Source organism: Engystomops pustulosus, chromosome 3 (assembly GCF_040894005.1).
Source record: "Engystomops pustulosus chromosome 3, aEngPut4.maternal, whole genome shotgun sequence".
NCBI classification, from domain to species: domain Eukaryota; kingdom Metazoa; phylum Chordata; class Amphibia; order Anura; family Leptodactylidae; genus Engystomops; species Engystomops pustulosus.
The window spans coordinates 130,357,174-130,373,476 of record NC_092413.1 but is presented as its reverse complement, the minus strand read 5'-3'; the positions used below and the strand labels follow the sequence as shown (position 1 = coordinate 130,373,476).

At 43.8% G+C, this 16,303-nt stretch overlaps 1 protein-coding gene across 2 annotated transcripts in view; it reads left to right on the top strand.

Moving 5' to 3' along the window:
• The window catches only part of CD109 (CD109 molecule), a 129,736-nt gene that overhangs the window by 67,656 nt on the left and 45,777 nt on the right, over positions 1-16,303 (top strand). For both annotated transcript variants that reach the window (XM_072142116.1, XM_072142117.1), the window contains 4 exons: positions 1,001-1,213; positions 2,519-2,663; positions 4,080-4,253; positions 14,685-14,766. In XM_072142116.1, the coding sequence (XP_071998217.1) occupies positions 1,001-1,213; positions 2,519-2,663; positions 4,080-4,253; positions 14,685-14,766 (614 nt within the window). The remainder of the gene's footprint in view (positions 1-1,000; positions 1,214-2,518; positions 2,664-4,079; positions 4,254-14,684; positions 14,767-16,303) is intronic.

The window sequence follows — 16,303 nt, the reverse complement described above, 5'->3', positions numbered from 1 at the left end:
AAGGAGCCAGGTTGGCGACAGCAGTATCAGAAGTGCACTGAGGATGCGCAGGTAGGGAGGGATCGCTGAGGTTACTAAGGCGTAGAGTAGTCTTTCCTCCCACTCCTCAGAGAGGCTACTCCTCATCACAGTAGCTTCTATGGAATATGTGCACATTAGCTGGATAAAGTGTAGTTTAGTTTAGGAACTATCATAGTACTTGGTTAAAAGAGATTAAGGATTATAAGGTCACAAGGAACCTACTATCAGATCTACCTTATTAGGTAGATTTCTGATGTTAGGTTTTCTTTTAAAGGTTTCTGGACTACCGTAACTTGAAAACCCAGTTAATTTTAGGGAAGTGTAAATAAGAAAAAGAACACTAGCTTGCATAACCCCAGCACCTCCCCATCCCCTTCTTGCTGTCTTTCTTTTTGTTCTCTGTATTCACATGGATAATAATGATAGTGCCACTGTTCATATATTATTGTTCTTGGTCATGTGATTATTGAGGCCGGTGATCGAACACCGGAACCACAGCACCTAAACAGCTTCTAATCTAACTATAACCGGAAGCAAAGGGAATGGGGGTATTGCTTCTTTTTATATCTGACATCTTTCTGGCCACAAGTGGGTTTTCTAGCAAGCATGAAAAACCCCTTATAGTTCATTAGGAGAAGAAACATATTCCTCTCAGTTTTACATTTTGTGGTTTCACTTACATGAATATATTCTTTCGAAGACACTTTAAAAAAAAACATTGGGGCAGATTTATTAAGCTGTCTGAAAGTCAGAATATTTCTAGTTGCCCATGGCAACCAATCACAGTTCAGCTTTCAATTTGCCAGTGCTCATGAATATTTTAAAGGGAAGCTGTGATTGGTTGCCATGGGCAACTAGAAATATTCTGACTTTCAGACAGTTTGATAAATCTGCCCCACTGTATTATGTTAAAAAATCAATGCAATACAATATGTGAGTCTTTGGCTAAACCACTTGAACTGTGTTTTGCCCTTCATAGGTTTCTGTAACCCTCGATCAAAGTGATGCATTTGAAATACACTTATCGTTTATACATCCAAATAGAAGCCAACAGACTGTGTTGGTCCCAAGTCAAGAGGGGAAAACTGTTTTCTTTCCAATCAAACCTATTCAACTGGGTGAGATTCCAATAACGGTGAAGGCCACATCCTTCCTTGCTTCAGATGCAGTTACTGAAAAACTCATAGTCAAGGTACTTCTAACATGGACATTTTTCACAACAATATAATAGGACTGTGTATTTCCCTTTTAAGCAACTTTTATGACATTCATTACCTTACAACACAGAACAAGACAGAGAACAAGGTAATACATATAATGACAGTCACTGTTTACCAGTGAGTTACAGTGGTTTAAACAGCCAGGAACAAAAGCAGCAACCAGGCAATTCATTCACACACTATAGACACTGGGGTACATGTATCAACTTTTGGCTTGCCTTTTTCTTTAATTTATGAGACTTTTCATGGTGTTTGTGACCATTTGTGACTTTTTTTCTGCCTAAAACTATCTCCCTTCAAAGTTGGCTATTGTCTAGTTTCCTGCAGTGTTCCCTGAGTCATCACCTAAATCTAGATTTGAAAGTTGCACATTTTTGCGTAAATCTACGACTGTCACTGACCAGGTGTAGAAATTAGCTGGGGAACTGATTGAGACTTTTGGAGACTTTCACAAATTCACTAAATACCAAATGCCACATATATCAATAAAGAAAAACTACTATGATACCCCGGACCAGCAGGAAAGCCAAGAAAAGTCTCACAAAACAGACAGAAAAAGACAGACACGTGGATACATGTGCCCCACTAACTTTCAATAGGTCATTTTCTAGCGGCTGGGAGGAAATAAATTGCTTCAGAAATGATATAAAACACAACGGGCAAATTTACTTACCTGGTCCAGTCGTGATCCCCGATTTGGACGGTCCGACAAGGGTGAAGTCCGGCGCGATTCACGAAGCTCATGCGCCCGAGTTCCTGCATCCGTCGCTTCCCCGCCGACGTCCGCCGGAGTTCACCTCCTTGTTCCTGGTGCTTGTAAGTCCGTGTCTCGTGAAACAATTCCATATGTTAAATCTTGCGCATTGTCCGAATCCGTTGGGTTGTCCGACGGCCTGCCCCCCGATTTCTGTCACGTGCAAGCCGGCGCAATGCACCAAAATGCTATTGCGTGTGACACAATCCTCGGCGCGATGCGGCGCAAAACGGAAATCATAGGGAAACCGACGAAAATGCGCTCTGCGGACCATTAGTTAGTTAGCCCAACAAGTCCATAAACTCCTCTCAGTGTTGCTCATTTTTCTATTTTAATATAAAAGAAATAAAAACATTATAGTAAAAATTGTATTTGGTACTTGAGTATATGAATGTCAACGGTTTAATAGTTTTATGATGTCACCCTTAGAATATCTTAATAGCTAGTGTTAAAAATGTGGAAAGTTAGAATCTATTATATACTAAAATAGTCTCTCTCATATCATATTGCTTTCCTTTGACAGGCTGAAGGAATAGAACATTCATTTTCACAAACTTTGCTCTTGGAACTGATCAACAATAAACCACAAATGATTTCAAAGTCTTTGAACTTTACATTCCCTCCTGATGTAGTAAGTGGCAGTGAAAAGGCATTTATCACTGTTGTTGGTAAGGATAATGTTGTTACGTTCTTAAATAAATGAGTTTTAAATCAGAAGCAACAATAATCACGTTTCTTGAAAAAAGCATGGAACCTAATTTAAGATATAAATAACAGAAGTTTCAGTTAAGAAACTAACTTAACCACATAGCCTTAAGCAAAACAGAGCTATAAACATATCATTACAGCTATATCTCCGGACATGCTCTGTGTAGAACAACCACATTTGGATAGTATTTCTTCTTATTGGAATAAAAATTACTTGGCATCTTTAGCCTTTACTAATCGTATTAGCATATTATCCTCGGTGGTTGTATCCGTTCACTACACTCATTGGGGCACATATATCATAAGCAGAACTTTGAAGGGAGACAGTTTTAAATGAAAATGAGCACATGCACCATCAAAAGTCTCAAAAATTAAAGAAAATGTCTGTGTTGGGGGAAATCACCTACACCTTGATTTTCATTTTGCTCAATCTTACATGACATCTAGATAATGAGCTTGGAAAATCAGAAACTCCGAGACTAGTGGTGCTCTCAATGATTCTATACAGGGGTGTACCAGGCATTTTGTGAGTTGAGCCTCTTGCCTCAGGCAGCCCCAGTTGCAGCAAAATGGGAGGATACATTCAGTACATATTGCTTACATTCTTAATTTTAGCAAAATATAAACAATTTTGGAAAGCAAATACATAAAATTAGTAACCATTTACACCGGAATAGATTGTTCAATCTGGATATCACAGTGGGTCCACAACCTGCTGCTTGTTGTAGCATGCTCAGGCCATTTACTCCAATGGTCTTGCAAGAGATCCAAGGTCCAGATCTTGAAAGAGGATATGCAAGTCCTATGCCTGTGTCAGAACCAAGTCATGTCAGTTGTGCAAGCCATTGCAATCGGCCTGAATTCAGCATCTATTCCTGTAGTACAACAGGTCCTAGCTACACCCACTCCTCAGCCTGCTGGCACCTCTGGCTACATTTAGGCTCTGTTTATGCAAATGTTTCCTAACTTTATACAATGTAAACGAAGACCCTTTTAGTACTTTCCCCTATTGTCTATAGTTTTCCCTGTTCTAAGCAGCCTTTTGCTGTCTGTGTTCTATGTAGAAAATGAAAATGTGACATTGTGGTTATATCAATAAAAAAGGGAAAGAATAATTCAGGAAAGAAACCAGTCTTCTAAAATAGGTGGACATTTGGAAATATCTCATTGTTAATGCAAAATATGACCTATGATGATGGTGTCTCATGCTAGCATTTTTATCAACATACTATTATTTACTTATGTTATCTGTGTATATTTTAGGATCAGAGAAGGTCATTGTCAGATAAACTTCCCCTTTCACGAGTCTAGGTTTACAGCAGGTATACCATGTGAGAAATGTGAAAATAAGATTATTCTGTTCATTTTATTTCAAGGTGATATTATAGGACCATCAGCTGCCAAATTGCACTCATTAGTTCAGTTACCCTATGGTTGTGGTGAACAAAATATGGTGAGATTCGCCCCAATAGTCTTTATCATGGAATACCTAACCAATACGAGGCAACCAAATGAGCATGCACCCCAATTGATTTCATACATGAAAGAAGGTATGTTTCTACTATGTCATTGTGTGCTGCTGAGCATCCAAATTATAAATGTATGTTATTATTATTAATGATAAATTATTCATCATGTTCATTTTGTGTTGTAATTAGAGATGAGCGAACACTAAAATGCTCGGGTACTCGTTATTCGAGACGAACTTTTCCCGATGCTCGAGTGCTCGTCTCGAATAACGAACCCCATTGAAGTCAATGGGAGACTCGAGCATTTTTCAAGGGGACCAAGGCTCTGCACAGGGAAGCTTGGCCAAACACCTGGGAACCTCAGAAAAGGATGGAAACACCACGGAAATGGACAGGAAACAGCAGGGGCAGCATGCATGGATGCCTCTGAGGCTGCATAATCGCACCATTATGCCAAAATTATGGGCAACAGCATGGCCATGACAGAGTGACAGAATGAAGCTAGATAGCATCTAAAACATCCAATAATTGACCCTGACACTATAGGGGACGGCATGCAGAGGCAGCGGCAGCAGGCTAGAGAGTGTCATGGCGACATACCCTAAATGGACTCAGGCTTCAAACCAATGGGTGGCAGAGAGGAACCAAAGGAGGTGAGCAAGAAGCGCTCAAATAATATCGGTACATGATAAAAGTTTGCCAGTATATTTTGTGGATTACACAGCAGGGTGGCGACAAAGTTAACATGGAAGCCATGAAAACAACCCAAAATTCTGCCTGACACAGCTCGTTTGATAAGGGGACGATGTATGGAGGCAGTGAACTAGTAGTAGATTAAAGGTGCTGCAGTTAAAACTATGTTAGTTGGATCTTGGCATGGAGCTGGCGCTCCGCTGCCAGACGAGCTTTCGCCAATCCAAGCCCCTGTCTATAGGCTACTCCCCAAACAGCACTTCTAAGAACCTTTTGTATAAGATCAAGTGTAGTAGCGTTCTTATAAGTTTAGGATATGGCGGGTGAGGGGAATGTAAACAGATGCGCAAGAAGCGCTGAAATAATATCCCTAAATGGTAAAAGTTTGCCAGTATATTTTGTGGATAACACAGCAGGGTGGCGACAAAGTTAACAACTTTGATGTGGAATCCATGAAAACAACCCAAATTTCTGCCTGACACACCTCGTTTGATAAAGGGACGATGTATGGAGGCAGCTATATGGACGACTTTTGGAGGTAGCAATGGAGACAACGTGTGGAGGCTGCTATGGAGACAATTTAATTTGGATAGTGCCTGTATGTGGCAGTCCCAAACATTTTTCAAACCAGAGGAGCAGGTAGGTGGCCCTCCAGTAAAATGGGATAGATTGAGTGCCTGTATGTGGCAGTCCCAAAAATGTTTCAAACCAGAGGAGCAGGTAGGTGGCCCTCCAGTAAAATGGAATAGATTGAGTGCCTGTATGTGGCAGTCCCAAAAATTGTTCAAACCAGAGGAGCAGGTAGGTGGCCCTGCAGTAAAATGGAATAGATTGAGTGCCTGTATGTGGCAGTCCCAAAAATTGTTCAAACCAGAGGAGCAGGTAGGTGGCCCTGCAGTAAAATGGAATAGATTGAGTGCCTGTATGTGGCAGTCCCAAAAATGTTTCAAACCAGAGGAGCAGGTAGGTGGCCCTCCAGTAAAATGGGATAGATTGAGTGCCTGTATGTGGCAGTCCCAAAAATGTTTCAAACCAGAGGAGCAGGTAGGTGGCCCTCCAGTAAAATGGAATAGATTGAGTGCCTGTATGTGGCAGTCCCAAAAATTGTTCAAACCAGAGGAGCAGGTAGGTGGCCCTGCAGTAAAATGGAATAGATTGAGTGCCTGTATGTGGCAGTCCCAAAAATTGTTCAAACCAGAGGAGCAGGTAGGTGGCCCTGCAGTAAAATGGAATAGATTGAGTGCCTGTATGTGGCAGTCCCAAAAATGTTTCAAACCAGAGGAGCAGGTAGGTGGCCCTCCAGTAAAATGGAATAGATTGAGTGCCTGTATGTGGCAGTCCCAAAAATTGTTCAAACCAGAGGAGCAGGTAGGTGGCCCTGCAGTAAAATGGAATAGATTGAGTGCCTGTATGTGGCAGTCCCAAAAATTGTTCAAACCAGAGGAGCAGGTAGGTGGCCCTGCAGTAAAATGGAATAGATTGAGTGCCTGTATGTGGCAGTCCCAAAAATTGTTCAAACCAGAGGAGCAGGTAGGTGGCCCTGCAGTAAAATGGAATAGATTGAGTGCCTGTATGTGGCAGTCCCAAAAATTGTTCAAACCAGAGGAGCAGGTAGGTGGCCCTGCAGTAAAATGGAATAGATTGAGTGCCTGTATGTGGCAGTCCCAAAAATTGTTCAAACCAGAGGAGCAGGTAGGTGGCCCTGCAGTAAAATGGAATAGATTGAGTGCCTGTATGTGGCAGTCCCAAAAATTGTTCAAACCAGAGGAGCAGGTAGGTGGCCCTGCAGTAAAATGGAATAGATTGAGTGCCTGTATGTGGCAGTCCCAAAAATGTTTCAAACCAGAGGAGCAGGTAGGTGGCCCTGCAGTAAAATGGAATAGATTGAGTGCCTGTATGTGGCACTCACAAAAATTGTTTCAAACAGAGGACCGGGTAGGTGGCCCTCCAGAAAAATTAAATGCATGAAGTACTATAGCAAGAGCCAGTGGGCCCTGTCAAAAAATAGCCAGTTTCCTCTGCTTTACTGTACAAAGAGGAGGAGAAGGAGGAAAATGAGGAGGAGGAGGAGGAGTGGATCAATTATTCAGGTTGAGCTTCCTTCACCTGGTGGAGATTGGAAATTCTGAGAAATCCAGCCTTTATTCATTTTAATAAGCGTCAGCCTGTCAGCGCTGTCAGTCGACAGGCGTGTACGCTTATTGGTGATGATGCCACCAGCTGCACTGAAAACCCGCTCGGACAAGACGCTAGCGGCAGGGCAGGCAAGAACCTCCAAGGCGTAGAGCGCCAGTTCGTGCCACATGTCCAGCTTTGAAACCCAGTAGTTGTAGGGAGCTGTGTGATCATTTAGGACGATGGTATGGTCAGCTACGTACTCCCTCACCATCTTTCTGTAAAGATCAGCCCTACTCTGCCGAGACTGGGGACAGGTGACAGTGTCTTGCTGGGGTGACATAAAGCTGGCAAAAGCCTTGTAAAGCGTACCCTTGCCAGTGCTGGACAAGCTGCCTGCTCGCCTACTCTCCCTCGCTACTTGTCCCGCAGAACTACGCACTCTGCCGCTAGCGCTGTCAGAAGGGAAATACTGTTTCAGCTTGTGCACCAGGGCCTGCTGGTATTCATGCATTCTCACACTCCTTTCCTCTCCAGGGATGAGAGTGGGAAGATTTTGCTTGTACCGTGGGTCCAGGAGAGTGAACACCCAGTAATCGGTGCTGGAATAAATTCTTTGAACGCGAGGGTCACGGGATAGGCAGCCTAGCATGAAATCTGCCATATGCGCCAGAGTACCAACGCGTAAGAATTCACTCCCCTCACTGGCCTGACTGTCCATTTCCTCCTCCTCCAACTCCTCCAACTCCTCTTCTTCTGCCCATACACGCTGAACAGTGAAGGACTCAACAATGGTCCCCTCTTGTGTCTCGCCAACATTCTCCTCCTCTTCCTCCTCATCCTCCTCCACCTCCACCTCCTCCGATATGCGCTGAGAAACAGACCTCAGGGTGCTTTGGCTATCAACAAGGGAATATTCTTCCCCCGTCTCTTGTGACGAGCGCAAAGCTTCCGACTTCATGCTGACCAGAGAGTTTTTCAACAGGCCAAGCAGCGGGATGGTGAGGCTGATGATGGCGGCATCGCCACTGACCATCTGTGTTGACTCCTCAAAGTTACTCAGCACCTGACAGATATCAGACATCCACGTCCACTCCTCATTGTAGACTTGAGGAAGCTGACTGACCTGACTACCAGTTCTGGTGGAAGTTGACATCTGGCAGTCTACAATCGCTCTGCGCTGCTGGTAAACTCTGGATAACATGGTCAGTGTTGAATTCCACCTCGTGGGCACGTCGCACAACAGTCGGTGAGCGGGCAGTTGGAGGCGGCGCTGCGCTGCCCTGAGAGTGGCAGCATCTGGGCTGGACTTCCTGAAATGCGCACAGATGCGGCGCACCTTCGTGAGCAAATCAGACAGATTGGGGTATGTCTTGAGGAAACGCTGCACTATCAGATTTAACACATGGGCCAGGCATGGCACATGTGTCAGTCTGCCGAGTTGCAGAGCCGCCACCAGGTTACGGCCGTTGTCACACACAACCATTCCCGGCTTGAGGTTCAGCGGTGCCAGCCACAGATCAGTCTGCGCCGTGATGCCCTGTAATAGCTCTTGGGCGGTGTGCCTTTTGTCGCCTAGGCTCAGCAGTTTGAGCACCGCCTGCTGTCGCTTAGCGACGGCACTGCTGCTGTGCCTAGAGCTACCGACTGATGGCGCCGTGCCCACGGATGGTAGTTCGGAGGAGGAGGTGGAGGAGGGGTGGGAGGAGGAGGAGGCATAGTAGGCCTGAAACACCTGGACCGAGGTAGGCCCCGCAATCCTCGGCGTCGGCAGTATATGAGCAGCCCCAGGGTCAGACTCGGTCCCAGCCTCCACCAAGTTAACCCAATGTGCCGTCAGCGATATATAGTGGCCCTGCCCGGCAGCACTCGTCCACGTGTCCGTGGTCAGGTGGACCTTGTCAGAAACGGCGTTGGTCAGGGCACGGATGATGTTGTCTGACACGTGTTGGTGCAGGGCTGGGACGGCACATCGGGAAAAGTAGTGGCGGCTGGGGACCGAATACCGAGGGGCGGCCGCCGCCATGAGGTTGCGAAAGGCCTCGGTCTCTACTAGCCTATAGGGCAGCATCTCCAGGCTAAGCAATCTGGAGATGTGCACATTAAGGGTTTGGGCGTGCGGGTGGGTTGCACTATATTTGCGTTTCCGCTCCAGCGTCTGGGGTATGGAGAGCTGAACGCTGGTGGATGCTGTGGAGGATCGTGGAGGCGACGATGGGGTTTTTGTGCCAGGGTCCTGGGCAGGGGGCTGACTAGCAGCTGACACAGGGGAAGGAGCAGTGGTGTGCACGGCCGGAGGTGAACGGGCTTGTTGCCACTGAGTGGGGTGCTTAGCATTCATATGCCTGCGCATACTGGTGGTAGTTAAGCTAGTAGTGGTGGAACCCCTGCTGAGCCTGGTTTGGCAAATGTTGCACACCACAGTCCGTCGGTCATCCGGTGTTTCCTTAAAGAACCTCCACACTTCTGAAGATCTAGCCCTCGCCGCAAGAGCCCTCACCACGGGAGCTTCACTAGTTGACAGTGGCGCTGATGCACCAGCTCTGGCCCTGCCTCTCCGTCTGGCCCCACCACTGCCTCTTCCAACCTGTTCAGGTCGAGGACTCTCCTCCGTCTCAGAAGCACTGTGTTCACCCGGCCTCTCAACCCAGCTTGGGTCTGTCACCTCATCATCCTCCGATCCCTCAGTCTGCTCCCCCCTCGGACTTCCTGCCCTGACAACAACTTCCCCACTGTCTGACAACCGTGTCTCCTCATCGTCGGACACCTCTTTACACACTTCCACTACGTCAAGAAGGTCATCATCACCCACAGACTGTGACTGGTGGAAAACCTGGGCATCGGAAAATTGCTCAGCAGCAACCGGACAAGTGGTTTGTGACTGTGGGAAGGGTCCAGAAAACAGTTCCTCAGAGTATGCCGGTTCAAATGGCAAATTTTGCTGGGAGGGGGCAGACTGGGGGGGAGGAGGCTGAGGTGCAGGAGCTGGAGGAGTGGCGATTTCGGTGACATGGGTGGACTGCGTGGAAGACTGACTGGTGGTGGACAAATTGCTCGAAGCATTGTCAGCAATCCACGACATCACCTGTTCGCACTGTTCTGGCCTCAACAGTGCTCTACCACGAGTCCCAGTAACTTCAGACATGAACCTAGGGAGTGTAGCTCTGCGGCGTTCCCCTGCTCCCTCATCAGCAGGTGGTGTCTCACCCCGCCCAGGACCACGGCCTCTGACCCCTGCAGTAGTTGGACGCCCACGTCCCCGCCCTCGTCCTCTACCCCTAGCCCTCGGGTTAAACATTTTTAAAATGAGAGTTATAACTTTATTTTTTTTTTTTTACTTTTTTTTGTTTTTTTTTGTGTTTTTTTTTTTTTTTTGTGTTTTTTGTTTTTTTTTGAGTTTTTAAAACCAAACAATGCTATCCTATTGCTATGGCTATTTTCTAGCCAAGTATCAAAGCACACTACTATGCCAGATGAGATGACACTGAGTTATTGGCTAATAGAAATCCAACCCCTACTGAATTTTGCCACTTCGGCCTTTGCTATGGATATGTGCGCCACTAAGCGCAGAACACAGCGGTCGCAAGTCTCACTACAAATTGCTCAGAATTGGCAAGTACATGCACTGCAGAAACTACAGCCACCAGCAGATCAACCAGAAATCAAATATATAGAACGCTACTGTAGGCTTCAAGAAGCTGTTTGTATTCTCCTATGGCTATTTTCTAGCCAAGTATCAAAGGAAGCACAGTACTATGCCAGATGAGATGACACTGAGTTATTGGCTAATAGAAATCCAACCCCTACTGAATTTTGCCACTTCGGCCTTTGCTATGGATATGTGCGCCACTAAGCGCAGAACACAGCGGTCGCAAGTCTCACTACAAATTGCTCAGAATTGGCAAGTACATGCACTGCAGAAACTACAGCCACCAGCAGATCAACCAGAAATCAAATATATAGAACGCTACTGTAGGCTTCAAGAAGCTGTTTGTATTCTCCTATGGCTATTTTCTAGCCAAGTATCAAAGGAAGCACAGTACTATGCCAGATGAGATGACACTGAGTTATTGCCTAATAGAAATCCAACCCCTACTGAATTTTGCCACTTTGGCCTTTGCTATGGATATGTGCGCCACTAAGCGCAGAACACAGCGGTCGCAAGTCTCACTACAAATTGCTCAGAATTGGCAAGTACATGCACTGCAGAAACTACAGCCACCAGCAGATCAACCAGAAATCAAATATATAGAACGCTACTGTAGGCTTCAAGAAGCTGTTTGTATTCTCCTATGGCTATTTTCTAGCCAAGTATCAAAGGAAGCACAGTACTATGCCAGATGAGATGACACTGAGTTATTGCCTAATAGAAATCCAACCCCTACTGAATTTTGCCACTTCGGTCTTTGCTATGGATATGTGCGCCACTAAGCGCAGAACACAGCGGTCGCAAGTCTCACTACAAATTGCTCAGAATTGGCAAGTACATGCACTGCAGAAACTACAGCCACCAGCAGATCAACCAGAAATCAAATATATAGAACGCTACTGTAGGCTTCAAGAAGCTGTTTGTATTCTCCTATGGCTATTTTCTAGCCAAGTATCAAAGGAAGCACACTACTATGCCAGATGAGATGACACTGAGTTATTGCCTAATAGAAATCCAACCCCTACTGAATTTTCCCACTTCGGTCTTTGCTATGGATATGTGTGCCACTAAGAGCTAAACACAACGGTAGCAAGTCCCCCTGCTAATTCCTCACAAAATGGTAAAAGATGCAAATTAAAATAAAAAAAGTAGAACGTTATTGTAGCCCTAAGAAGGGCTGTTGGGTTCTTTGAAAATCACTCCTGCCTAACAGTAAGCTAATAGAACACCCTAACGCTTTCCCTGACCAGCAGCAGCTCTCTCCCTAGCGGCATCCAGAGACAGAATGATCCGAGCAGCGCGGCCAGCGGCTAGTCTATCCCAGGGTCACCTGATCTGGCCAGCCAACCACTGCTATCGACGTGTAAGGGTACCACGTCATGCTGGGTGGAGTGCAGAGTCTCCTGGCTTGTGATTGGCTCTGTTTCTGGCCGCCAAAAAGCAAAACGGCGGGAGCTGCCATTTTCTCGAGCGGGCGAAGTATTCGTCCGAGTAACGAGCAGTTTCGAGTACCCTAATGCTCGACCGAGCATCAAGCTCGGACGAGCATGTTCGCTCATCTCTAGTTGTAATGTCAAAGCACACTGATCTGCAATTGGGACTACAGGCGGTCCCCTACTTAAGGACAGCCGACTTACAGACAACTCATAGTTACAGACAGACCCCTCTGACCTCTGGTGAAGCTTTCTGAATGCTTTACTATAGTCCCAGACTGCAATAATCAGCTGTAAGGTGTCTCTAATGAAGCTTTATTGATAATCCTTGGTCTCATTACAGCAAAAAATTTTAAACTCCAATTTTCACTGGGGCAAAAATTTTTGTCTGGATCTACAATTATAAAATATACAGTCTCGACTTACATACAAATTCAACTTAAGAACAAACCCCCGGACCCTATCATGTAAGTAACCCGGGGACTGCCTGTATTCTCTATTAGCAACCAATTTTCACACACAGAGTGAGACATTTCAACTAATTTGCAGCCTTTTTCAAATGGCCAGGGGTGGAAAGGAATGGTACAGCTTACTGTTATTATAGATACACTGGAATCATAACTTTTTAGCAAGTTTAAATGCAGCTCTTAAAATGCTGGAAATATAGATAATCTAGTTTTTCCCAAATAAAAATTTCATAACAGAGAACTGCATCTTAATCACAAAGAACTGGACTCACATATGTTGCATCTATTGGGGCAGTTTTTATTTTGCAAGTGACATATTTTCAATAAATGTTTCTCACCTGTTAAATAAATGTCTTTAACCTGTTAAACCGAGGCACTTTGTAGGCTGAAGCACGTCAATGCCCTCTGGCAGTGCACACACTATGATGCAGCGGTGTTGCCACATGCTGATGTCATAGTGTGTGAGTAGGTAGAGCGTATTGACGTGTCTCTGCCCACATCTGGAGGATCCATGAGCAGTCAGGGGTAGCCATGAGAAGAAGAGGATCTGCGGGGAGCTCCCATGGTGAGTATATGAGTTTATTATTTTTAAGGGGGAATTGCTGGGCATTTCATTATTGAGGAGGCCATGCTTGGCATTTCATTATAAAGGGTACATGCTAGGTATTTCATTATACAGTGAGTCACGCTGGGAATTTAATTAAAAAGGGGGCCATGCTGAATATTTAATTATTAAGGGGGCCACACTGGACATTTCATTGTAAAGGGTACCATGCTGGGAATTTGATTATAGAGGTGGCCATGCTGGGCATTTCACTATAAAGCTGGCCACGCAAGGCATTTCATTATAAAGAAGGCCATGCTGGCCATTTAATTGTAAATGGGACCATGCTGGGCATTTCATTATAAAGGGGGACATGCTGGACATTTCATTATAAAGGGGGACATGCTGGGCATTTCATTATAAAGTGGGCCATGCTGTGTATTTCATTATAAAGGGGGGCATGCTGGACATTTTATTATAAAGGAGGCCATGCTAGGCATTTCATTAAAAAGTGGACCATGAAGGGTATTTTATTAAGGGGACTTTGCTTGGAATTTTATTAAATAGGGGAGGCTGCTGGAAATTTTATTGATGTGAGGAGGCTGCTGCTGGACATTTTATTAGTAAAGGGAGGTCGCTTCTGGACATTTCATTGAGGAGGGTATTTTATAATGGATGAGGCTTTACTCAAGTCAATAAGTTTGCTCAGTTTTTTGTGGTAAAATTAGGTTCCTCAGCTTACACTTGAGTATATACGGTAGTTTATTACAATGCAGTTGTGTTGCAGTTTTAGAAGATATATAAAGCCTGTATGATTGTGAAAGTAGCTCTGTGCTACTCTATAACACTTCGAAAAAGATTTCACTAGACCTGAACAGATGGGAAGGGATATATTTCAGTTTGACTGACCCAATGCTATAAATATGCTTTCTGAACTGCAATTTTATCATTATGCGTATTATTGCCACAAAAAATGTGTTTTATATTAGACGAAATATAAAACCCAAAATTATGTATTACTGATACTCATTTACATGTTTTGAAGAAGTAAAGTTCAAAGACTGTATCACTGTAGTACACAAACTTCACTCTTTGAAAACAAAAAAACAATTACCACTCCCAGAACAGGTGAGCATTCATGGATCTATAATAACTAGAACTTTCATATTAAACTTTTTTCAAATTGTGGTTCAGTAAGTTACACTAGGACTGTGGTTCTGTAAGCTACAAAACCAGAGATAAAAGCCATTACAAAAACATCTGAACCTCACATTCCCAACTTCATCTTTAAGTGTCTGCATCTCTGGTTCTGTAGCAGAGAGCCGCAAATCCAAATTGTTATCTTTAATATGACATATTATGCTATGAAACACAAGATTTGGGTATCTGAAGTGACTCTCCCCCATCAGCCTCTAGAAGGGACTTATCTCATTTTCTCTACAGGTTTTAGCTCATTTGGAGATGTTTTATGGGTAAATGGGTGAAATAAAAAACAAAACCCTGCCGTAGGATGCTGCTAGTTTAGTAAAAGTTGGTGACCATATTTATATAATCTATAATTTCTTTAAAAATGCTTTTTTCTGTGAAAAATCCCCCTTGTTGTTTATTTAGGTTACCAGAGAGAACTTATCTACCAAAGGGAAGATGGCTCTTTCAGTGCATTTGGAAATGATGATCCTGCAGGAAGTACCTGGTATGTTATTATTTAATGATAAAATACCATCAGATATTGTATTCCCTGCAGAATGTCAGTGCAAGGAGCCTATAAATCTTTTCTCTACCATAGGCTTCAACAAGTGGCGTAACAAGACTCTGGGACTAACTTAAGTTCAGGCCTCCATATACCTAAACCCTATGCACTGTAACCATAAATATGCTAAACAGACATATACATCATTAATACTCTACACACATACATCATACATGTTCTATAAATACATACACATAAAGGGGGGTATTTATCAGGGCTTCTGTGCCACACCAGTGACGTAAAAGCCCAGGAATTATCGCAAATGCCAGCTTATTGTTTGCAATTATTTTCCTCTTATTGCCACTTCTACGGTAGAGGGTGTAAAGGGGGTGCACGAGTTCCTGTTCTTACTGCAGCCGGTGAATCTTCATAGGTGAAAACTCACATCTGCATTTATTTCTACGCCAGGTAGATTATTAGATTATAACCCCTCCTTATTAATTCATACAATATATAGTTTACAACAACACCCCAATATTATTGTATAGATATTATAGCAACGCACCTCTTACTAATTTAATTAGCACCCCATCCTGATTAATATACTATTCAGAAGCACCCTTATTAATTTCATGCAATTTGGAGTGCCAGGAATGCAGAACTGTAAAATTGCACGAATTCTCAGTAACATCCACTCCTGCACATGCCCTCTCACATGTACTTCCACCATAAAACATAGTAATTATCATATACAGCTACAAAAAATATAGAAGAAATCAATTGTTGTTGTTTTTATTCCATAACATGTCCATTAGACCAAGCATTACCATATCTCCTCTTCCAGCTACATGCATTTAGCACACTGACATCTTTGGTTTTTCACTTTCGCATATCCTCTTCGTCTCCCCCCCCCCCCTAATAATATTAATCTTCTGCTAACCCTAAAACTGTCACCTCAAATATTAAAAAAGAGCTATTCAGAGTACCCCTGCAAATACTAATTCCACCAAATAATGCTTCCTAGTATAACATGTGGTACCCCCTCCACATTCTATATTCTCTTTATGATTGCTGGAACCTAATGTGGCCCTACATGATGCCTGTAGATGTGGCTCTACACAGAAAGCTAATACTCTGATATCTGATTTTTGGCTTCCCAAATAATGGTCTCTTACAGCACTATACTCCATATTCTGGTTTACACACAGTGTATTGTCCCCGTTTTGGCCCCCATTTTTTATAATGAACCCTTTTAATTACAGCCTCTTTACATTACAGCCTCTTTACTTTACATTACAAATCAGCAACCAGACTTAAACTATCACACTGTCAGTATAATGTGTTATCAAAGAGTCATGTGCCAGCAACAAGATAACTAAATCATAAAACTTAAACGGGTATTCCCACGAAAAGAAGATACTCAAAGAGTAACCATTATTCTGAACAAAACAAAAATAAATTAATAATTCTCCTCCAGGCGTCCCTGGGAATCATTCCTTCAAGTATTTAGGTTCTCAGTTCCCATTTAGTACCTTTTTTG